The sequence below is a fragment of the Rhipicephalus microplus genome, unplaced genomic scaffold, assembly GCF_043290135.1.
Source record: "Rhipicephalus microplus isolate Deutch F79 unplaced genomic scaffold, USDA_Rmic scaffold_15, whole genome shotgun sequence".
NCBI lineage: Eukaryota > Metazoa > Arthropoda > Arachnida > Ixodida > Ixodidae > Rhipicephalus > Rhipicephalus microplus.
In genome coordinates, this window is record NW_027464588.1 from 7,445,273 (window position 1) to 7,470,776 (window position 25,504).

Here is a 25,504-nt window from a genome sequence, read left to right on the forward strand (position 1 = left end):
AAAAGTTAGAAGACGAGTGACTGAGAAGCAAAAAGAGAGCAAAATAAATGATTGAAAGAGAGCCAAAAAAGCGAAAACAGAGAAGGATTGATGAGTGAAAAAAATACAGAGACAAAGGAAAAAATGCAGTGAGAAAAGTTTTTTTTGCAATTTTATCTCTGAAGTATTTTTTCTCATTGTTTTTAGTTTTATTTTGGTATCTTGCCACCCGGTTCTTGGCCCATTCCCCTTTGTCTGTGATTGCCATTCATCTCAGATCAATATCATCATCATCAAACCTTACAAGTACACAAACACACAAAAGAGAGCCAAAGAAAAGAGAGAAATCACAATCACATTTTGTAGAGCAATGTAAGTATGGTTTGCCGTGTGGCGCACAAAAGCTGTAACATTCATGAATCCACACCTCGTCTCTCGATCGTCTAGTTCAACTTAATCTTGTCCGAACGGAACGTTTCCTGCGACTTGTACACAGGGTGATGAAATAACAACGGTGGGTAAATTATGTGGTGTCAAGCTGAATAAACAGACATATTGAATTTACTGCTCCAATCTATGACAAGTTCACCACCTCTGCTGTTAAGCAATGCTGCGCCACTCTGTCTAAGATGAGCAATTTTTTTTCGGCAGAAGAAGAGCACGTGCTGTGATGGATGCACTAAAACGTGAAGCAGAAATCACGATAAAGACACGCGTTACACGAGGAAGCAGACGCAGAAGAAAAAGTCTGCGTCCGTGCCAGCACCTGTGTTCCGTTCCCGCAGCGTCACAAGGAGCGTTCTAGTCTAGAAGAGGCTCAGCCATTGCTTTAAAAAGGTGATTATCTTTTGCCTTACTGACACTCAAGTCCTGGGCATTAGGGGCTGAGCAATGGTCATTTTTTGCCGAATCAGAGACACCGTATTATCCTCCCTGCAAGTCTCTCGAAGCAGTCACTTTTTATGCTTTGTTCATACCATAAGGCAGTCTAAAGAGTCGAGGAAATAGGATATGTAACGTTTACAATTTCACAAGTAATGAAATATCACTCTAAATCTCATTTAACTTTGATCCCACTTATGAACCATGCTAGAGGACAGCACTTCCCGGTCAGTATTTTCAAACGCACGACTACGCTGACACATGCTGTACTCTCCGCTTGGTAGTGGTACCATGGACAAGTAAACTCAACCGAGTAAATCCAACCGAGGTAACGGTCAGGCCTTGCGTGCTTACGTTGTCCGCTTTCGCGATTCAAAACTTGGTACAAATGGTAATAAGCTCACACATTGGAACTCTTCCCAGGAAATGCACTGTTCGCCACAACTGCAAATGCCGTTATCAAAATCTTACTCTACACAGCAAATTCACGTGGCTTTAGATAGACTGCTGGTAGTAATCTTTTACAATATATCCACGTGGCATTCGGGAACCACTACCGGTAAACAGATGTTTCTCGCTTGCTCATAACTAGCTTAGGAAAAGTAAGCGCGAACCTACGATGTTCAGCGGACAAAGGATGGTCTTGTTCAGTCCTACAATTTTGTTGTTCACTTGTGCTACGGGACGTAACGCTTCTACATTACGTAAATGAAAGCCAATGCCCCCCTCTTTGTCGAAATTCGACAATTGTGAATCGGACTTTTTTTGAAATGTCGCTAAACATTACTTTAGGAGCTTTTACTTCTGGAAAAGCCCTGCCAAAACGCCAGAGGGCAGCACAGCTAATGAAGAAGGTGGATTGTGTGACTGATATTCGACAATAATAACTGGCACATACGGCCTTGTATGTAAATTATAATTTATTGATTCCCAAGAAGTATGTGTGTGTGTCGTATGTATATGTATGTGTTAAGTGTGTGTGTGTGTTTTAGTGTGTGCGCATGTGTGGGTATGTGTGGCCCTGGGTACGCGCGTGCGTGCGTGAGGGTAGAAGAAAACGAATGTCGCTCGTGAACTTTCTGTCCATCCTCCTTTCAATGATTTAGAATGTGGCACTTACTATTGTACTAATGTCTCAGTTACAGTATTTTGCTATAAAACTGCGCTCTCCATAAACTGACACGCTTACGCCAGTAAGTCTTTATTTGATCAAACTTTCCAGGATCACGAGAAGTAGGTAAAAGGGGGGTAAGCTAATCTTCAGCAATTACGCTCAATTTAATATATTTTCTTTGTACCAACAACATAAAAATACTGTTCACCATTACATTGACAAATCACGTAGGTGTAAGAGCAAATTTTTATCTCAATGAAGTGGAATAAGACAGCATCATTGTTATCGCGCGTTCCTTGAGAGAGATTTTCATATCTCCCTCTCTTCCCGTATACACGGCGTTTGAGGATCACAATGAACTGCTCACTCATGAAAAAAATCTACATCTCAAACATCGCTTTTTGCAATCTTTACACCCTACGAAACATTCCGCTATCGAAGAACCACGCTCTTTTATTGTGGATGCAGTTCCTGACCACCGGAAATCGTGGACGAGTGAACGCATCCTACGCTATATCTTCGTGAATTATCACCACTGTGTGTTTTCGAAAGTGTGCGTCTTAGAATACTGCATGAAGTTACACATTTAGTATAACATTTCAGTCCCAACTGCGGGGAGCAGATGATGACCTCTTTTTTGACAGCGCTCATAAGAAAGGAAAACCTCGTGGCACGTTTTGATAACAGCAGGAAAACAGCATGAACTGAAAGAAAATGACAGGCCACTCCTTCAAGGAAGAACACAAAATCAAGCATGTGCACTGAAACTTTTCACATGGTGTTACCACGACAGATAAACAAAAGCGAATTTCCATAGCCTTTCCCTTTCTATTCGTGTTGTTTTCGATCTCATACATAATACTGTTTTTTATCAAGCCGCTTAGCCCACCATCATATTGCACCTTGAGGCCTCCTTGTTTCTATCACGCGGTTGAAAACAGATACATTGCCTGAGACGCTCACTACTGCTGACATTGACACTTGAGCGAAAGTTCAATAAAGTGGTGGCGGTACGTCGGTGTTTAGGCTAGACAGCGTTTGACCATCCTATAACTGAAAGGAAATGCAGCGCGAGCAACGCAAACTAAAAATAAGACACGAGATGGCAAACCAGATGGCATAGTTAGCGCTGGTATCTCATCTCGTGTGTTACTTTGCGCCTGCATTTCAAATCGTTTCTGATGTACAACCGCAAGACCCAATGAACGTTTTTCATAATTCGCAAGTGCGCTTCCTCTGAACTGCTTTTCTTTTCAATAAGTAATGGTGGTGCCTGTCGTGCTTCATGCGGAGACGTGGTCCTAGGTCCTAGTCATGGGCATGCGTAGCGCTCGTAGTCAGGGAGGCGGAGGTCCATTGCTGCGCCCACAACCCTCTCTATTAGGTCAATATTGGGGGCCTATTTTACGATCTCCCTCTTGTGTGGCTAGCAGGGTGCCCCGCTTCCGAGTCAATGTAAGGAGCAGATCTTGCGCCCCCTCTTAGGTGACTAGGGGGCGCCGCCGTCCCTTCTGCCCCCTTCGTGCGCACGCCTGAGTCCTAGTTGAACGTGCTCGGTCTTGTTTATTATGAGTGCTTAATTTTGTGAGGCGACTCAACATTTTTCTCATTATTGCGTACGCGAGACCCGCTTAAAGAAGCTATTTGGACAGAATGACAAGCCACCAATATTCGCTCAAGTCACATAGCAGGAAAGCAAACTTTACAATTTTGAAAAGGGTCTATATGAGGCACAATTCGGAATGTCTTAATATATTTATCATAGCGCCTACACGCTCCTACCCGCAAGCAGCTAAACCAAGTCTTACGCTATTTAGAAGCTAGTCACATGATGTCTCCACAAAGCGGCAGTATTGAGTAAAATGAAGGCAGCAGTTTACAGTTTTTGCAACGCTTACGCACTGTAGCTTCAAAGCGGCCATCCACCATGGTACCGTCAGAGGAAGGCCGTCAGGACCCTCGCAACGGTGACGTAAGCTTGTCGTTGCTTGTTCGTGAGATTGGCCAGGCGTCGTTCATGCTTTCACCAACGCCGGATTATTGTCCGTCCGAAGCGGGCGCACCCCTCTCGATTGACGCCTGCGTTGGCACTGCCCTTATCGGCCGTGCAAGTGTGCCACACATGGCTATTGGGAGCGCCACTCCTGGTGAACGAACGATGAACGCTCAGCTGATCTCGACGGCGCTTCAGGTGTTCGTGCCTTTTATCCTGGCTGGCTTCGGCTCCACCTTGGCTGGCATCCTGCTCGACGTGGTCAAGGTAAAAATGGCGGGAGTGTAACAGCGAACTACTGAGTCACTCAAAATAAGAGCTTCATAAACAATTTTGATGAACGTTGTGAAATATTAAAATGCATTGTTGTAACAAGGGAGACACTCACAAATGATGAAAAAAAAGACAGACAGAAACAAGTAGGCGCAATCTCTCAATTGTGAATATTTCGTGAGGCAGCAATTGGAGCCGCTTCATGAAAAAAAAAGGAAGAAAACGAGAGTACAAATAAAAGTAGAATATGTGAGAAAACATGGCTGATCTCTCCGTCTGGGAATCAGTATATCAGGAAAGAGAAACGCGTCATAACAGAGGCAGTTAATAGTTTATTCTCTTTTGTTAGTGCACAAAAGCGAACGAATATAAGGAATCTATGCTGCAGAAACAAATTATACTGTCACGCAAGGAACAGCAAGCAGTTCGAAATTTGCAGCGTGCAGCTCAAGGAGAAGGCACGCACAAAAGGAGCATACACGGGACGCGTGCAGAGTAACAATTGTCACGGATAGGATTCTTAATTATTCGTGTGTGAGCAGCTTTGGATTAACTCGGTTGGAGTAGCTAGCGAAGTAACCTTCGTGCTCTCCTTAACTACTGTAACTTAAAACCAATCTTGCCAAGGAAGTGCAAGCGGTACATAGCGCCTTAATTGCGAGATTGGTGGGTGCGCATGAACAACCGTGTTTTGTGAAGACGCGCGCGCATCTTAGATACAGGACAACGACCTTTACCGCGTGCCCAAAGCACGTCTTTCGGGCCATTTCGCTACAGATGTGAACGCGCTGAACGACCTATCATGTATATGAAAACTGGGCAACGTACACTCCATGGCCTAGTGGTTTTGTGCCGCCCGCTGTGGCATGGGAGGTTGTATCTTCGAAACCCTTAGAGAAGTTTGCCATCGGTTAGGATATATTTTGCGTGATATCAGTGACAGAAATAGGTCAGCGGAGCCGTGGTGCACCTCGGCAAAAACACATTTGTGGTAAAACCGATAAATCTAGAGATTCTATCGTGGGCGTGGGTAGGGCTGCCCATTTAGTGTAAGAGTGAATTTTCATCGCACTCGCCCCCTCCCTCCCTCTTCATTGGCAAACTCCAAACGACAACATGCTTTACAATGGGTTAAGAAATTGGAAATTATGCTGAGACTTCCTTCACCCAAGGGCTAGCCTGAGTTGAAGACGGGAAGTAGACAGTTCCTGAAATGCAACGTAACTTTAGGTGTCTTCAGCTGCCAATAGTTTAAAATACCTGTGTATTCATAAGTGAACAAACGGATGAGGCAGACTCTACAAATACCCTTTTAAGAAAGTAATAGAATGCCGCGTCCCTGTGTCTCTCATGTACGCGCTTCTATGATGCTATATATGCAGCTACTGACTTGAGCCACTACACCATCTTTAGATTAGTTCACAAATTTGTTGCAGTTTCATCGTAACATTTGAGCAGTACTGAACTTTCAGATGGCTGGCGGTTAAACCCAATACGTTGCTTATATATGACACATTGCCAGCGCCATAGCATTTCCCACAGAAGAAACTTGCTAAAAAATAAGGCCTTATTACATGCTTGCCGTGCCTTCACTGCAGGATTAGCGCAATGAAGCGTACCAAAACTTTATTCCATAAAAAAGAGAGCAACCCGTATTTACGACACTAGACACTCCATTGAGTTCATGTTCATGCAATGGTCGTGTGCGCGTCGCTTTTAACAATTCCTTCAAGTATTTCGGCGAAAAAAGTAACGTGTAAGATATTTCCCATCACAGTCCTAACAGCATACCCTGAATTGATTAATCGCATAATGTCAAGCCTCTAAACCTTCAAATTGATAAATTGTTCCCCATCGCGCCCTTTAAAACTGCACTGCACGACCTGCGGTAATAGTGCGGAATATAAACTGTTGTACTGCGTAGTTCCAGTATCCTTCATTCGCAGTAATTATATTACCTCGTATTTCAAAGTGAATGGTTCTAGTTGCAACTTATGAATTTAGTAAGGAAATCGCAGCAAACTTTTTGCCTCCTTGAGCACGACCAAACAGATTGTGGTTATTGTTTTTGACGGCCACGTATTTAATATATACTAATTGGCTGACCAAAAGCAATCACCTTCTAAAAATAGGCGGACTTGTTGGGTTGAGTAGCTATCCAATTTAAACCATTATTAGGTCTTTGTAAATGAAGTTCCATAAAATTGAACGGATAAAAACTATTTGCATTGTTTTAAAAGTTCTAATTAAAGCTTTGTTTTGCTGTATGGTACAACTGAAATCTGTTTTTTTTAATGTAAAAAGTGGCCACATATGCTATGCTTACGTGTCCTGGTCAAATGGTTAGTAAAACAGATTTTACCCTTACTGAAAATAAAAATATATAGTTTTTGCTTGTACAAGCAATGCAGCATGAGGTGGTCGCACAAGTTCTAGTACGACACGTGGATATGGGTCTTACTGATCAACAACAGAAAATTTCTAGAAATTTTCAAGCTGGACCAAATGAAAGCAATATCGTTTGATTGCTCACAGGAAAGCTCAAGAGACACTTGTTGATTTTAGCTCCTCTGTAATAAGATGGAAAGAATTGAGGGAAAAAAATGTTCGGACTTTTATTGGTGTTTGGGGCCACCGCATGCTGTTTTGTGACTACACCTTGTTTGAGCCTGCTCTACATGTTCTCATTTCAACAATGCAGGAGTGGCCGGTGTATGTGATAGTGCACCACATATTCGTGGTCATTCCACCCTTGCTGGGACTCAGCGGCAACCTGGAGCAGACCCTGGTTGCGAGGCTTAGCACCCAGGTGCGTATTCAGTGTGCCACTCTTCGACCCACATAATACAGAACTAATCAATGTCCTCTCTTTTCTATTCCACTTGCACTATTCGAATGTACGTTCTTATGCGTGCCTGTAGGACTGTAGCTTTCAGTTGCTCTGTAGAGTATCATGTTTAAATTTTAATCACACCTTCACCTAAATTACAAAACCTATTGATTTTCGATGGCGTCTTCCATATCATAAGCTCCTTTTGATGTTTGCATCTCATAAAACAACGAACTCATTGTTCCTTCTTTAGGCACACTTTTAAGACGCCTAACTGAACTATCTGACTCACCCTAATACTCGCAGTTTCATGGACTTCAAGTCTTGTCCATAAGCGTGATCCCCGCTCCACTACTGTTATTCCGCACAATTTTCAGAAGATGTGAAGAGGAATCGTCTATAAGATGGTATCCTGAAGCTAGTTAAGTACAGTTTCTAGACAAAATGCAGTCATTATTTGAAACAGTGTGGCCTAAAAGAGAAGCAAAGTTCACTAATTCAGGTGTGCTTGTTAAGGTAATAAAAATGTGAAACCCTTCAACACTCTGTAAATGGGCACAAAATAAAGGTAACGCTTTGAAAGTTATTCAATTTTGATGCTACTATCGCCACCTATCATAACTTTAGTCACTTTTTATCGCAAAAACAATGCAATAGACACAGATTCGTCTACACAACTTGGCATGCATACTGGAACTTATGTTTGTAAAGTTAAAGGGACACTAAAGTAACATAACAATTTCCGCCAGAAAGAAAGCTCAATGCATGACAGCATCTAAAACGACAATTTTATCAACGACAGTGCGCTACTTACCGTAAAATCAGGGTAGATTCACAAGAACACAAGCGCCGCAGCCAGGCATTTTTAAAAATATCCCGATTACATCAGATGAACCACGTAGAGTTATTCTCTTGTAATTTGTTTAACAGCACTAAATAAAAAACCTTCCGTGCACGAAAATACGCAATAAATCGCTGCTTTTTGTTTCTGTTTGATTAATGGAAAAAAGAACCGGACGACGTAACTATGGGGAATGGCGCGAGTGGTTCAAAAATGCAATTTCCGCGTAGTTAAACTGGACAGATGGTGCCACATAGCGGGTCACAGTTGAACCAAAAAACGTCTACGATCTTGGAGCCAATGGTGGGAAGTTGATCTATGGCCGTATTTTCTGCTGTGGCTCCCACTGCTTTCGATCTGCTGCTAGAAAGCCGGGCAACGTTGTACATTGCAACGGTGACGTGAGTTGGTATGAGCAGTTCACTTTTTGAGGCAAGTAATTTGAAGTGCGCTAACCTGTTGCGGACCACTAAAACGTGATTTTATTTCAAAATAGGCCTTTCCTTGGCACAAAGGTAACACACGAGGTTTATGAACCAATATTTATAACAGTAAACATTGACCTAATAGTTGCTTTTAGTATCTCTTTAGAGTTCATCGAAGTCATGACCCGCTAAGTTAAAGCGTTGTGCCAAAGCAAACTTCCAATCACTAGGAAAGAAAATACGCAGTCATAACTTAGTTATGAACTTTTTCAAGGGGGTTCTTGAATTCATGCAATATGACTGAGTACATGCCCAACAAAAACTGATGACAGTGGAGCCCTTATATCAATTTCTGACGTACAATTTACACGTGTGGCCTCCGTCAGATTGAGAATGAATTAAGCATAATCATAATATATTTCATAATTCAGTGATGCATCTCCCCCTCTCCCCCTCCGACTCAACGCCCGCGCATTTTTTCCCGTTTTGAGGGAATGCCTGTTTCTCTTTGAAGAACCCAATTCGAAATGGCGGCCTCCTTATCGCCACCACGCCCGCTTTCAATGTTGCCCTCCACTTGTTTTTGCTTGTTTTGAAGGGGAGGGTATGAAGCATGCATAAAAAAGCACTGAAGAAAGTAGTGCAGAATTGAAGACAAGATGTCGAAATGACGGCTCCAGCGCATACTGAATACAGGAATTTCCCTTAACCATGCTTAATATTACATAGCATAGCAAGAAGGTGGGAAGGGAAGTTAGGGCGTGGAGGAGTCTTGTGAGCATGACAGGGGAAATGAGGAGGCGAGAGGGTGAAACATGACGTAGTCTTATAAGGTTCACTTTAACAAAGAGCTAGAGCTTGCGCCCAGGCATATGAGGAATAAACGTGTAGCTTTGCTGCAGAAAGAGTCATCCGGACGCAAAAGTAAGTCGTCCTGGCAGCGCGGTCTTGCTACACGTCAGCGAATTCCAGTCCGAACATATCTTGATAACGCTGCCCCAACATCCTTACAATGTTCCCGTGGATGAGCCACACTTTTTCATGTGATAACGTCAGAAAGCTTGTTTCGCAGATATGCTGGCGTCTGCATCGGGGCCGGCATCGTTCGTCGGGAGCAAAAAATTATGATCTTGTCCATGATTGACACAAGAGTCAAATGAAATGAATTAACAATAAACATGTCCGGGACCGAGTGAGGATCGAATGCCGGCCCTTTCCTTTTCAAACATGAATTCAGCCACACAGCCACGTCGATGCTCGGAAATGCAGCTAAAATTACTTCCTCTACTTAAAATGCAGTCAAAAGAACTTTCATGCTTTACAAACACAAGAGCGTTGTATACAGGCTTCATAATATAACGTGACATAGCGTTGTAAAAATCACGTGGTACAGGAGTACATTGACACTGGGTGTAATAACACCCGATAATTATAATAACTCGTGGTTTGAAGCCTGCCACAGTTGACAAAAATCATGGACGTTAAGGCATGTATCCGCTTGCTACCATGTAGTGGGTGCATAGAAAGCTAAAAACAGATACTTAGCTCGCATAAATGTTTCTGGTTGAAAGTGTGCTACCCTCTACAGAGAGTACAGTTATATGCAAAAACTTCATTGACACAAGCTACTTTCAGCTTTATCGCTTACTTTGAAGTAATCCACGATTTGAACTTCTCGGGTTACATGACACATAAAACATTTTCATCGAGGTTTTTGAAATACGCACTATAAGGACAAGACATTGCTCTCACGTTACACTTTGAACTCATTATAACTAAACGTACTTTTCAAAGTAAACTTCAATTTTCGGGAATAGAAAATACTGAATGTAATATTTTCAACTTGTTCACTAAAATTTAGAATGCCGAACGTCCCAGCAAGCTAATTTTAAATGGTATATTCACTCGGTTCTGCTCTTTTTTGTTATATAAGTCGTTAAACTTTATAAAAGTATAACAAATCTTAAAACTAATAAAATTTTTCTACCTTTAGGAAAACGAGAACCCGTCAAACGCACGTAGTCACTGCTGCTTTACCGAAATTATTTTCAGAGTTTTCCCATTTATATATTTCAAAAATGAATTTCTTGTGCTTCAGCAAGAACACAATACTCCTTCCAAAGCGCGAGATGCACATAGAGTGCATAGGTTTGCTATCAGGTATTATAAAATGTGGTTGTATTTTGTATTCCAGATTGGGTTTGTGGGAGCACACATGGCCTGTTGTGCATTGCCTCAGGGACTAAACTATAGCTTTTTAGGGGTGCGTTATTGGGGGAAAGGTAGGCTTTTTTTGGTTATATGAGGCTCACGAGACTGCACCAGTTGTCGTGCGTTGGTGGTGCCTTGGCGTCGCCTTCAGGGCCACCCATGGTAGTATTCTGTCGTAAACGCATTTGTGTGGCATTGAAGGTGGCGGTAAGTCAAGCTCCAGAAAAAGAGCGTGTATGAATACGGGCGTAGGACTGAAGATGTATTGAGATGGCTCAAAGCGCCCCGCGACACTTTTACTACAGCCTTATTTAGCATTGAAACGCGTGTAGCAGTGATTACTGAAACAAATGCAACAAGAATGATGAAAATTGGTGCACAGAAAGTGAAATTATGAGTCCTTAAAGTTCAATATTTTAGCAGACGACAACGAGAAACGTTTCCTTTCACATGTTACTCGCCTGATAACGTCAAAGACCACTTCCACTCACAGCGCGCGTCTCATAAGGACATCATAAAAAAGTAATCTCTTGGTGGCGTTCGAACAATACCGCTTGATCGCTTTTTTTGAGGGCGTGATGGCGTGCTTACTACAAACCACATGCGTCGAGTAGCAGATGCTCCCATGGTCACACTAGGTAAGATACACACAAGCGCTTTGGGCAAGGTCAGTTCTCAGTTTGCATGCAAGGTGCGTTCTATTCAGCAACGCGGGCGTTCACCACCTGTTGCATTTTTGGCTCGCTAAAAACTCGGTACAAGTTTCCACTTTTAGTTGCCGGTGTGCTATAGCATCGTTCGCAGGTTAAGTGTTGTGTTCGTTGTTCTGAAAACACATCATTTCGAAAGAGGAATGATCTCATTCTGAAAAAGTATAAAAAAAGATTCTTGCTGTTTTAGCATTCACTCATAGGCCTAGATACCACCATATGAATACGGCCTGCTATTTCTCGCATCAAACTAATCAAAATAGTACAGTGTTTGTCGTAACGCCACATGACATGACGTCACTTCTTATAATAAAAATAGTCGCTGTGTGTCGCGGTAGCCTGTAAAAAGGTGGTTTAGCCCGTGAAATAAATTACAACTGCGTCATTTTGACGTTGTCGTGTTTGCAATAAAAGTAATGGGTTCCACAGCACCAGAATAACTAATGATAAATACGTGTTCAAACAGTGTCACAGGCCCCCTTTGAGGCTCTTTTATAGTAGAGTATATCCTATACTTAAAATAGTTCAACCTTGTTTCCCAATGCAGTATACTACAAGGCATATTTTATTTATCTCGCAGGCAAACTTGGGCAACCTGAACCGGGTTCGCGAACAACTACCCATGATATTTGCAAACATCGCCCTCTTGCAGGTAACGTACCTACTTTTGCTCATTTAATCACTGCTACAATCTTCGAAAGCTTTTGATAGTGAACTGTAAGGAAAATATATTTCACATGGATAATTAAGTGGTCATAATTGAGATTACTATATAGGGTGAATAAATATATGAACAAACCAACCCAATAAATAGTTCTACCATTTCGTTCTGCAATGCAATGTTCATTTTTTTCACTGAAAACCACTACTTTTGCTAGGTTTAGTTTCGTGTAAGTAGGTATTCCCTGTAGCATTTCTATCCATCATTTCAGACTGTGGTTATAAAATTCCTGCCTGTGCGATATCTTGAAAAAGGCCTGCATGATGATAACTTCTAGTGATAACTTGTCTGGTGTACGAAACAAATGAGTAATTATCAGTGGTCTGTTATGCCAGCACTGACACTAATGTAGCTCACGGGTATCAAAACTATAAACGCTAAAAACATGCTTTCGACTTTAGAATCGAAAAAAGCATTTATTGTTAAGTATTTCAAGTGGAATACACAAGGGAAATAGACGGGGTAGTTTCGATGGAAGTACTACAGGTTGATGAATGTGGAAGCTGCTCCTGTAGATGCAGAGCTCTCATCATTTTGTGGAAACAGAAAATAAGTGTGGCAGTGGCACAGATTGTACGGGCAAATTTCTCCATTGTAATAATCAAAAATGCAACTCTAAGCACGCTAACACTCATTTGCTCACCTAATTGGTCACAGTGTGCGAACGCACTTGTTTCAAATATATGCAGAAACACCTTTTATACTACAGTTTGTCTTGTTGCGTTGTACTATCTGGATAACTTAAAAGCAATAAAAATAAATATAACAGTATTATAAATATTCAGTAAATCGGTTGAATCCGCAATCCTTTATATTTACTACGCGGGTCTCAGTAAAACTTTGCAGCAATATTTTTCTACAAAAATATCAACGAAGAGTTCGACTCGGGAGCACGATAGAATTGACAAGTATTCACACAGGCCACAATCGAGTAGAACCATCACTTTGGGAGATATATTCAAAAAAAGTTATTTTTTAATGTCGCCAGAACTTGTAAAACGTAGGTTGGCGGGTAAAAGTTCATAGGTTGATTGTGGTTTGGCAATTCATAAAGGCTTCAGTATGCCGTTGAGACAAAAAAGGCTAAATTGTCATCTATGGTAAATGTTCGCTGTAGCTCTCTTAAATAAATTCAATAACAAAGTTCACGTTACTTAAATTTAAAGATGAAACGTAACATCAGCAGAAAAGTTCACATTTTATTATAGAATCACAAACGGCCACAACTCTACAAATAGCAGTTTTCTTAATGTAATGATGAAGTTTTTCCTGTTTTGTGGTACTTTCTAGTACCATTAGCGCAAAGTTTGCATTGCTGGAAACAGTAGAGTTACAAATTTTAGGTGCGAAGCTTTTGGGGTTGTGGGTCTATCCTTCCTCTCTAATAGTCTCTTGTAGTAGCATCTATTAGTCAGTTCTAAAAATTACTCACTAGATGGCGTTGTATATATGTGTCTTCAGAAATCTCACCAGATGGCATTAGTAGTTTTTGTATAGTTTATGAATAAAGAGGATAGATTGTGCATTCATAATAAGAAATTCACACCATATGTACGGCATACGTAATGATGAGTGGGGCGAAGTGCCCGTCCATCTGTTTGTCCATGTAATGCGTGCCCTAGTGTGATAGCAGTGAACGGATGGACAGAACGACACACAGATAGACGGACGGATGGATGGGCGCACTAAAATTTAGAATGCACTAAAATTTAGATGCACTAAAATTTAGACCGACCGACCGACCGACCGACCGACCGACCGACCGACCGACAGACAGACAGACAGACAGACAGACAGACAGACAGACAGACAGACAGACAGACAGACAGACGCTTCGCCCCACTCATCATCAGTTACTGCTTGGATTTCCTGTAAATGTTCAGGAAGTGTCTCCGCTTTTTTCTGTATAATAGGCCAACTGAGCCCTTTATAGTAAGACTACACTTTGTTGGTATGAAAGTAACTTTATTGCCGTGAAAATGAGATAGGAAAACTACTTGTAGGTGTACCACCATACTACAATGCGTAACAATTGTCTTGCCGTGGTTCTTAAAAAAATCAGAGCACATCCACAGAATGAATGATGATGAGGTGAGGCGAAACGCTCGTCAGTTCATTCCCGCTCCCATCCATCCGTTTGTTCTTGCTTCCGTCCATCCGTGCGTCCGTCCACGCATCAACCCTTGCAACCATCCATGCGTACGTCCGTCCATTCATGCCTCCGTCCGCGTGTCCGTTTCTGCGTCTGTTCATCTGCCTGTCCGTGCGTCTGTCCATGCGTTCTTTCGTGCGTCTGTCCGCCCATATGAGCGTCCGTGCATGCGTTCGTCTGTGCATCCGTGTGTCCGTCTGTGAATCTGTATCTCTCCATCCGTTCGTCGTTTCATCCATCGAGTGAACGCTTCAAGTAGCGCCATCTCGCGTCTTTTCATCATATATTCATCATATAAAAGCACCACCATCCAGCGGACATTCCAAAGACTAAACGAGAGGTGGCTACCTACTACTATTACATACATCACGGATGCGCGACCCCCGGAATAAGAAGCTTCGCCACTAAAACATCGCTGATCCCTGCGCTATAGGAGTCAGTAAAACACGAAAGTAATATGCATCCTTAGGGAACTAGTTTAAAGTTAATACTACAATGAGGTAAGAGGGCTTGCACAATGTCTATTGGTTAACATGGATGCATTCACGTTGTCGCTTAGTCATACATCTCTATCTCCACGACTGGCACCCATAATTAAGGAATAAAGAAAACCTTGTGGCCACAGATGCTTGTGGTAGTTCAAGTAGTTAAAGGGGAGAGCACAACTAGAGAATAAAATGTGACAGCCGGTAAAGTGTGACTGATTGGACGAGAAACTCGCGCTAAGGTCACCTATAGGCACCACTTACAGACCAATGCCTGGCCCGGCGACAGAGAAACGCAACGCGCGTCGCCTGTTAACTTCGGTATGCGGCGATTGTTCGCGGGGTGAGCGTTCGTGGGGAAGGCGGAGTTAAAGCCAGTAAAGTCGGTGGGCGTGTGAGATCTCTTTGAAATAGCTGGATGCTATGAACGACGCCGACGAGTGGCTGGATGAATGGTTGTATTCGACTGTACCCACTAGATCAGGTGGTGGCTCAAGCCACCTAGCCATAAAGTTAAGTACTACCACTGTGTGTTTAAGGACTGAGTTTTGCTCGCGCCTCGATTGTAGCCACCAATCACTAAGCCTCTTCCTGGTTATTTCCACCCGTTTAAAGACTATTTTGCCTTCACTGTCGCTAAACCCCAATGCTTTTAAAAAATGGGTGCCAGTATCTTCGGCTATACGGCGAAGTCCTTTACAAAACATTATCAAATGTTCAGCCGTTTCCTCCTGCTCTCCACACGCAATACATACCGTGTCTATGCCTTCAAATATAATCGCTACGTCTTGGTCCGCAATTGTGCCGTTCTAGCCTCGCAGAGCAGAGAAATACCTCGAGAATTATCGTACATCTTTTCCCTTACAATTTCCTTCTTGAAAGTTCGGTAGGTCTCCAGTGATGATTGCGTAAGCAATCCCATCTTTCACAAGTCCCTTCTCTGTTTCGTTCCCCTTCTTTTTAACCGTTGTATTCTGCTGTTGTCTAAATACTTGCTTGATAATTTTGAGTTAGTTTCCTTCATTTAGTATCAACTTTCTTCATGTACAAGTAACTGAAATCTTTCCTAATCCAACGCTCCCCTGTTATTTTTCTCAATCGCTCCTCAAATTCTACCTTTGCTGCTAGCTTCCCTAAATTCAAACAATGTCCATCCCATGTCTCCGTGTACCGGCTGATTTGGGGTATTCCCGTATGCTTCCAAAGCAAGTATACCAATGCCACTTTATTTTTCAATCTTGCTTGAACTTCTGGTTTCATGCACAAGCCCGCATTGCCGAACGTCAAACCCGAGACAATGACACCTTTCTGAATTCCTCTCGCAACGTCATACCTATTGTAGTTCCAAAGTGCCCTATTTTTCATTACAGCTCCATTCCTGTTGTTCTTAGCTATTGCGCATCTTTCGTGCTCTCTTAGGTACCTAGCCCCGTTATTTATTCATACACCCAAGTATTCGTAATTATTCGCTATTTCTTGCGTGACTTCTTGTATAGTATGATCACTGCCTTTCTAACAAATAAAAATGATTGCAAATTTTTTCCTGCAGAACTTCCAATTTAACCTATCTCTCTCATTATCAGAAATGTCTACCAATCTCTGCAGATATCCCTTGTTGTCAGTTATTATTACTATATCATCTGCATACATCAATGCTGGTATTGACTCTTCAATGTGTTTTCCTTGCTTGGCAAAAAAGAGGCTGTATCCGAGTCGACTCTCCTCTAACTTGGCTTCTAGTCTTTATAGACACAGCATAAATAACAAAGGTGACAAGGGATATCCCGGTCCAAGTCCGCGTCGTATCTCAATAGGTTCAGATACCTGTTCTTCCCATTTGATAACTACTTTGATACATTTAAAAATGTCCTTTAGAAGATTAGGTATTCCATTTTCCACATCTAGTGTGTCCAGTATTCTCCACAAGTCTTCTTGAATCGCACTATGGTAAGCTCCCTTGATATCTAGAAAAGTCAGCCATAGGGGCATATGTTCTTTTCCGCTATTTTATTACAATGCATCAATAAAAACATTTCGTCCTCCAACCTTCTTTGTTTGCAAAACCCATTTTGTAGTTCTTCAGCACCTCGTCATTGTCCACCCATGGCTGTAAACTTTTCTTTACTATCTGCATCACCAGCCTGTAAACTACTGATGTTACTGTTATGAGACGGTAGTAGTATATATCGGCTTTAGCCCCCTTTACTTTATAGATCATGCTCATCCTGCTTAGCTTCCACCTATCGGGGGCTTCACCATCTATTATTACTTTGCTCGCTGCCTCTCTTAAGGTTTGCTTAGAGTTTGGTCCTAGTTTCTTTATTATCCATGATTCTGATACCATCAGGGCCTGCTGATGTGCTATTAGAAACTCTTTTTTTCTGCCCTTTACCCCTCTCCTTGTCCCAGGGGAGCCACTCAACTAATTGGTCCATCCTCATCTGGTACGGTGCATGCAGCGCTGTCTTAGTGTTTGAACTTTTCTGTCATCAATGTTATTATAAATTTCATTGCCTAATCCCCTTCTAGTCTGACCCCTTTAACTGTAGTTATAAACCTCTGTTTTATGCTTGTCTTATTACTCAGAGAATGGAAATGGTTCTAAAAGTTTGCAGCTGCCTTTCTAACCTGTCCTGTTTACTTCCGCCATTCATCGGGCCCCCTTCTTATCTTTTCACTGATCAAATTCGATGCTTCCTTCTGGAGCTGAAAAAGTTATCCCACTTTGTTTTCACATCATCTTCCGGTTCACCCTTCTGGTTAGCCTACTTGTGTCCCCTAGATGCTTTTTTGACGTCTTACTATTGATCTCTTACCTTCATCATCCCGCCAGCTCTTGGGCTTGTGTCTGCTTTTCCCGGCTGATTTGACTCGTACCTTAGCAAGCTCTAACTCAAACTATCGAGTTATATTTGGGTACGTCCAGTTTGCTTTAATATCCTCGGTGATTATTTTCTCAATCTCTTTAGCTGCTATTTCTATTTGCATTTCTGAATAAATATTACCGTTTGGTTGCTCGTAATGCTGCCTTTCCAGTTCTTTTTTTCCCCGAAACTCAGCTTGATAGGTTTGTGATCACTGCCTAAGCTTCTGAACCCAAATTCGTCTATGTTTATCACCCTTAGCCGATCATACATCCTATGTAACATTATTGCGTAATCTATTGTCGACTGCAGCCTTCCCACCATCCATTTTATCTGCCTTACGCATTTCTCGGTGCTGTTGCAAATGATTAAACAGCTTCATAGGTTTGTGATTAGTGCCTAAGCTTCTGGACCCAAATTCGTCTATGTTCATCACCCTTAGCCGATCATACATCCTATGTAACATTATTGCGTAATGTATTGTCGACTGCAGCCTTCCCACCTTCCATTTTATCTGCCCTTCGCATTTCTCAGTGCTGTTGCAAATGATTAAATCATGCCTTTCACACACTACTATTAGCATTCTGCCTGTCGGATCAGTATACCCATCCATATCTTTTATGTGCGCATTCATATCTCATCATACAAATACCTCGAACTCTTCTACTAGTTCGTCAAAGTCATTTCCTCATCACTGCACCATTTATTGACTTTCTCTCTGCCTTTTGTCCCTGTCCACAAGTACACAAAACCGATTGATTGATTTATATGTGGGGTTTAACGTCCCAAAACCACTCTATGATTATGAGAGACGCCGTAGTGGAGGGCTCCGGAAATTTAGACCACCTGGGGTTCTTTAACGTGCACCCAAATCTGAGCACACGGGCCTACAACATTTCCGCCTCCATCGGAAATGCAGCCGCCGCAGCCGGGATTCGAACCCGCGCCCTGTACACAAAACCGAGAAGCGTCACTTGCCTGGCCACTTTTCCTTTTATCCATAAATGTTCCTTGCATGCCTGCATGACCCTTTGCCAGTCTGTACTTTTATGAATGAACGTTCCAATACCACCCCCCTTTCAGCGACCATCTGTTCTATTAAGGTATTCCCGCGTGTAGTCCGGATGGTTAGGAGGTTGTTCCATGCCCCTAAGATTTGTTTCTGCAAAACCATATACCATCGGCCTCTCATTCCTTAGCTGTTCTTCTACCTTGTCCCACTCCAGCCTATATTTCTGCCACCCTGCATGTTAATACGCCCTACGTGCGAATTGGCTCGGCCCTCGTGGCTACGTCAATTTCTGCCCCGGACTCTACGTGTCTTAAATACTGATGCCTATTTGGAATGGTTTGTGTCTATACCACTTGTCAAAGAACTTGCCTGGTTGTTTTCCTCGATACTAGCTATCCTGCACCCCTAAGGGCCTGCATACCCCCCAAAAAAGCTACGGCGCGTCCTGCAAGTCACTAAGCTACCTCATGGCCTTGCCTCCTATCGAAGTGAATTCTGTCTCGTTGAAAACCACCCCATCTATGCACCTCTCTGTTTATTTCCACAACCTCAATGCCTTTCTTTCGACTCATTCGTCATATCTCTTGGTTTGCGTTGACAACCACTCTTTGCAGGTTGCCGTTACGCACCGGTACCTCCGGTATCGTGCATATCACTACCTGTACCTGAGGAGAAATGGTGCACATGTCATCGACTCCTTTTGCCAGTGTGGTCGATGGTCCTGCCGTATCTTCATTTAGGACATCACTTAAACCACCCGAATTTATCACGAGGTTTCGTTTATCAGCTGTATTTTTTAGTTCCGCGCTCACTTGCCTCATGACTGCTTCCAACTTGCGTCCTGGGAACGTTCCTACTGCGTGCTTTTTGTCACCTCTTGCCCTCTCTTTGATTGCTTCTGCGCATCGATTTCAATTCTAGTGCCCGGCGATTATCACGTGCTGTGACTTTTCAGCTGGAGCATCCTGCACCCGGGGGAGGGGGGGAATGGAGTCTCTTGCACCTGTGACGCCAGCTGCTGTGTCCCGTCCCAGCCCCCCCACTACTTCGCTGAAGCTAGCTTTTGTGACCATTGAACCGACAGAAGCTGTTTTTTTTTCAAACTTGCTTGTTCTTTTTTCTCCGCCGTTATGGGGCGCTACCATTATCTCCGTCGGCCGCTCCTTTCTCACCTTCGCTAGTGCCTCCTTGGTGAATTTGAGCCTCTCTCTCAGCCTTCGTTTTCTCTTGCTCTGTCGCCAACGCGATCTCCAGCTCGGTGATTCTCATCAGCAGTTCACTCTGGACAACCATCATTTTCTCCATTTTTTTCTCGATCTCACATTGCCTACACTTGCCGGCAGCCTCCACTTCGTTCGCGTCTGCACTTGGTTCTATTTTCAAACCCACCCACATGGTGAACATTTTACAGCCTTTTTAACCATGTCTTTTTGACACCAATTGTCCTTATGAATTGTCTCAATCGATAATTACAAAACACGGCATACGACAAACCATGCCCTACGAAAAAAGGAAGTATAATCTCTACTACACAAATGTGCGTGTTCAGTGTACCTGCACCTCTCCCACGAGGTGGCAAGAGGAAAACACAAACACACACACAAACGAGTAAATACCTGGAGACTGACCCCGAAAACGCCGTGCAATGCAATAAGTGTTACAAAGGTTTTGACTGCTGCCTTATAGTTATAAAAGCAAGCTCAAAACATGCAAAACCACTTATCGGCGCAGTCAATCGGGAGCGCCCAAAAACACGTTCATTCACCATGCCAGTCCAAACTGAGTGGGCTAAGGATTAGGGCGCCACCTGGTGGTGTGTTAAGGCGTTGACAAAATCGCATTTTAACGGAACACACCGAATGGTATGAATGCTCAGAAACGACGTGTTGAATAAACTAATGGCAGATGTGATGGCCATATTGCCTTGCTGCTGTATACCAGGAGCATGAAAGGACAATGGTTTATATAAGTGACGTATTTTTAAAAGCGTACAAAACATGTGACTATGGCACAGGGGCTAGTGTGTCCAGATTATGTTGTCCTAAACCTAGGGGTGATGGTTTCAATTGTCATTAAAAGAATATTTTTTTCGTTTTCTGATTGTGAATATTTTTTCGACGTCATTTCCGTGACGTAAATACGTCACTGAAATCTTAGTCGACACCGGCATAAAACTCTTTTGTGTTAAAAAACAACCCTCATAGTAAACGCTAACGTGAAAGGAAGAGCATGGCGACAACATCTTATTGTCAGAGATTGCTGCTGCTGTAGTTCTAATCCATTACAGCTTGAAATCGATAAGTTGACAGAGTAGAAATTGGGAAATAAGTGTACTTACTAGTGGAGTATGTGTATCAATATAAAAGTTGAGTATGTCGAGATTAGTCCGGCAAGATCACACATGAAACATTTCCTTTAGTGAATCTAGACACATGAGAAGCAGCAACTGGGAACTGAAGTAAAAGATTAAGGTCACATTAACCCAGCGCTTTCGTCTTTATTTCCGCAAGCACGCTTGATGTCAGCGTAGTGTCGCTTACACGCTTATCACGAGGCCTCAACCACATAAAAAAATCGCATAAGCCGTGGTCTCAGACAATGTTGTCAAGTTTTCACTCGTGATAACTCTTCTACTATGTAACCTATTCTTCGAGTTTCCTCTGTTCATAACTGTATCACCCTGAGATTCACGCCATATCGAACACAGTGCGTGAAATTATTTAAATCATAACTACAGTAACTAGTATTTTGTTCGTTCAGTGCTGTTGGGCCTGGAAAGTGAGCTCATTACTAATCACCTGTTTACGTGCAGAGGCTAAATCACTCATTCATTATACAACTCATTCAGACTCACAATAGTCTGTTCTGGCCATCAGCTTGAGTCCAAGGTAATCCTGTTGAGAAAAAATTTTGTGAGTCCAGGTTTTAGTTAGCCCTGAATGAGAAAGCTTTTTTTAATGTGAAGCATTTCTTATCAAAGTTCAGTAAATTGAGCTGTCTGTCTATCCATCTATCTATATATCTATCTATCTATCCCTATCTATCCATCTATCTATCTATCTATCTCTCTATCTCTCTATCTATCTATCTATCTATCTATGTATCTATCTATCTATCTATCTATCTATCTATCTATCTATCTATCTGTCTGTCTGTCTGTCTGTCTGACTGTCTGTCTGTCTGTCTGTCTGTCTGTCTGTCTGTCTGTCTGTCTGTCTGTCTGTCTGTCTGTCTGTCTGTCTGTCTGTCTGTCTGTCTGTCTGTCTGTCTGTCTGTCTGTCTGTCTGTCTATCTATCTATCTACCTATCTATCTATCTATCTTTTATACAATCTCAGACATTTAGCTCTCCTAGCCGTTTGAATAATGGTATCAATACCAAAACTTGTATGCGATATCATGGCTATATGACGAGCATATATAACTATTAATAAAATGAAAACCTTGATAGCTATGTCATGAATATCATGATTTGGATTACATGCTTTTGCTGCTCTTGCGGTGGTTTCATTCACAGGACACATTGCAAAACTGGTAGGGTATCACATAACGCATGACGAAGATTCTAACCTAGAAATTGTGACATGCATATCATGAAAGTCATGGCTAAACTCCACGCTCGTGTTGCACTCGCACTCGTTTCGCTTACTTCACATATACCAAATTTAGTACCACGCCACGTGAGCAGACTACGAAGGTAAATGACACGCCCGGACATAATAATCATGACATTCGTGTCTTGTAAACATGAATACATTCCGTGCTCAAAGCGCACTCAGGGTCGTTTAGCTAGATCTACATATACCAAATTTGGTATCAAGTGGTGTGTATAGAAAGCAAAGGTAAATGACACGTCTAAATATAGCAATCATGGATGGAAGTCGGGTACAGCATAATTTACGTCCGTCTGGTAACGTTGGTTTGGTTTTAAAGTGAGATATTGACCTTCCTTGTTAGTGCTTCGCATGTCATCGATTCCCACTGTATGAACTACACCTTGTTTTGTCGATCTATGTTCACGTGCAGTGTCAGTCGACAGTGGCGACCTTCCTGACATGTTCACTTGCCGTCCTGAAAGGTCTGGCGATTGACGGTCTCTGGGACCCTTCCCACATCGCCATCCTCTACGCTGGAGCGCTGGCCGCTGTCAACACCGCCAGTCTCTTTCTCAGTTGCGTATTTGTTTTGCATAGCCTCAATAACCGAAGAACTGCATATGGGAGCAGGGGACCAAAACAAGTAATGCGATTGTGAAGCATTTAAAAATATTCTTGAGAAGTTTAGAAATTCACACATAAATATTGAGTTGACAAAACTAAATAGGCACGGTGTGTTACATAATATAAACAAATTTGAAAAGCGAGAGAATTCATAGGCATCAAGAAATGTGGAATATTGTTGTGATGACACACATGTGAAAATGCGCATACATATTGCGGTGCTCTATTTCGATGCCCACAGAATTGTATACCGCAGGCGTTTAAAACCAATAAAAGTAGAAGGCACGATAGGAGCTGAATTAAAAAGACAATCGTCTTTTAATACACAAGGTTGATATTTTGAACATTTTATACAGAGGCATATGTATTGGCTGACTTGATATATCGGGAGCTTTCTCGCTGTACGAATGGTCACGCTTCCTCAAGCGGATAGGGTAAAGTGTCAATCATTCATTTTCTGTCATTTGTGCGCGAATATTTTGAAATATCAATGTGCACATAATTAGTGGATTCTATTCATATCGCATTACTTCACGTATATATTCAGAGCGTTTGAAAAATGTGTCTAATTTTGTTTAGAGATCAGTAAAATGCGCTATTTGCTAAATTTCTACAGTCTTTTCTGTCGCCAAAGGAATTTTAGAAGGGTTGACTACATAATTTGGAATACTACTTAGAAAACTTACATTATACACCTTTTCAAAGCGGAGTCAAGTAGGTAAGTGAACGGGATGAATTGGAGTCCTTGATGTGAAGAACACAGTGCTGCTTTGAGATTTTGGAAAAAGGGTCTCTTGTAATAACTATGCTGGTTACACACCCACACAAAGGAGTCGGTAGATGGTTGATATACCGCCCCCTCAATTTGGTTTCACCGCCAAATCGGGGATTATTTTATTTATTAGCAGTCATATTACACATCGTTTTTGTAAGATCTCAATGCGGACATCGGCTTTTTGCATAAAGGGCTTATATACTGCCTTTTAACCTAACTGTCTAACTACAGTAGTTAAACAGCAAATAATTTAATTGCCCAATTACTGTTTCAAATAATATCTTCAACCCTCTTAAGATGCCTGCCGCTACAGAAAAACCAATTGTGAAGACAGCGAGCAAATAGCGCCTTTTCATGAAATTTTAGGAGTATAACTTAACTAATAAACTTAACACGTGCATTTAAAAGTGTGAGCTCAGCTTCATATCACTGAACAAATGAAAAAAATTGCCCGCAGCTTCCTTCGGGGGAACACTGAGGAGGATGCGGAGCATATAATTGGTTAACAAGTGTTAAAGTGCGACTTACTTGGGTCGATGGCTAAATTGGTTAACGTGGTTGTAGGAGGGGGTGTTAAATGAGTGAACACGTACATACGTATGCGAAAGGACGGCGCTGGTCGAAGGGACGTCGATCATTGTGTTTGTGGATTCGTTGGAATTCATTTCACCGCAACCTTGGACGTCGACGCGCCGTACAAACCAACCGACGAGCGGCAACTGAGCGAGCGAGCGCCGACCTTGAGTATTTATACAGCGTGACGGCGCATGCACTGTCAGCTGTCGAATGTTCGAGAAGGGGGAGAAGCGCAACGGCGTATGCGCGCGCGTCAGCTGCCGATGTTCTCGAAGCGTGACGGCGCATGCGCGCTACATTATACAGCTAGCGAATGTTCGTGAAGAGGAGAAGCGCACGCGGTGTGTAGAGGAGGAAGGGTGCACAGATGGTGGAGGAGTGAAGCGCGCGCGGTGTGTAGAGGAGGAAGGGATGCACAGATGGTGGAAGAAGGAGGAGGAAGCTTGCGGACGGCGCCGCACTACAAGCCTCGAGTATTAGATGCTCCGCATCTAAAAAGAAACGTTGAAGACCTGTAGGGAAATTTTGTTTTAGACATATCGCTTCGCAAGGCTGTAAGGCGAAGTCAAAGGCGTGACATAAAGATCCCCTTCACTGCTTTTCAGTACACTCATCTGAGCACAGTAGTTAACCTAAACAAGAAAATGTCAACAAAGGCTTTCTTTAACCACATTGTTTGCAAATTGAACACTTACGAACATTCATCTACATGCTGCCCTACAATTTAAAGCAACCTGACGTTCTGTACTCAGAAAGAGCGCTTTTTCAATTCCTGTTTCTTTCATCACACAGGCTTCGTGATGTCCACGGTCGTGGTGCTGTCCACCAAGTGCGAGAAAAACCCGGACAACATCGCGCCGGCCATCGCGGCTTCGTTCGGCGATCTGACCACGCTTTTCCTGCTCTCCGGCTACTCGTCTTTAATGCTGTACCATCCGTGTGCGTCTTTGCCACGACCTATTTGATTGCGAAGCATTTCTTAGCGAACTTCGGTGACTTTGAGCATATCTATCTATCTATCTATCTATCTATCTATCTATCTATCTATCTATCTATCTATCTATCTAGCCGCCTACGACATTTAGCTCTCCGGGCCGTTTCGAGTAAAGATACCAATCTTGGTATGGCATAACATGACTATATTAAGAACATATCTGACTAGTCGTAACATGAAAATCATATCATGTGTGTTATGAATATCAAGATTTACATTTCATTGTCCTGCAGCTCTTGCGGTGGTTTGTTCACATGGCTTCTTGCAAAACTGGTATGGCATGACATAATTGCATGGCAAACACAAGGGATAAACCCTAACATGAAATTCATGATATGTCTGTCATGTAACAACATGACTATATGCCACGCTCATGATGCCTTTGCTGCCAATCGTGAGCGTTCGATACACCAAATTTGCTATTACGCTAAGTGAATGGATGACGGAG

The 25,504-nt window shown here is 42.5% G+C and overlaps 2 protein-coding genes across 2 annotated transcripts in view; one reads left to right on the forward strand and one right to left on the reverse strand.

Annotated features, from left to right (window-relative positions):
* LOC142784749 (tetraspanin-33-like) overlaps positions 1–3,904 on the reverse strand; it is a 32,811-nt gene extending 28,907 nt beyond the window's left edge. The window contains exon 1 of the mRNA XM_075883249.1: positions 3,878–3,904. Within this exon, the coding sequence (XP_075739364.1) occupies positions 3,878–3,904 (27 nt within the window). The remainder of the gene's footprint in view (positions 1–3,877) is intronic.
* A 193-nt stretch (positions 3,905–4,097) lies between these two features.
* Positions 4,098–25,504, forward strand: part of LOC142784750 (solute carrier family 41 member 1-like) — a 46,971-nt gene continuing 25,564 nt past the window's right edge. The window contains exons 1-5 of the mRNA XM_075883250.1: positions 4,098–4,235; positions 6,943–7,050; positions 11,839–11,910; positions 22,518–22,662; positions 24,855–25,001. Coding sequence (XP_075739365.1) covers positions 4,098–4,235; positions 6,943–7,050; positions 11,839–11,910; positions 22,518–22,662; positions 24,855–25,001 — 610 coding nt within the window. The remainder of the gene's footprint in view (positions 4,236–6,942; positions 7,051–11,838; positions 11,911–22,517; positions 22,663–24,854; positions 25,002–25,504) is intronic.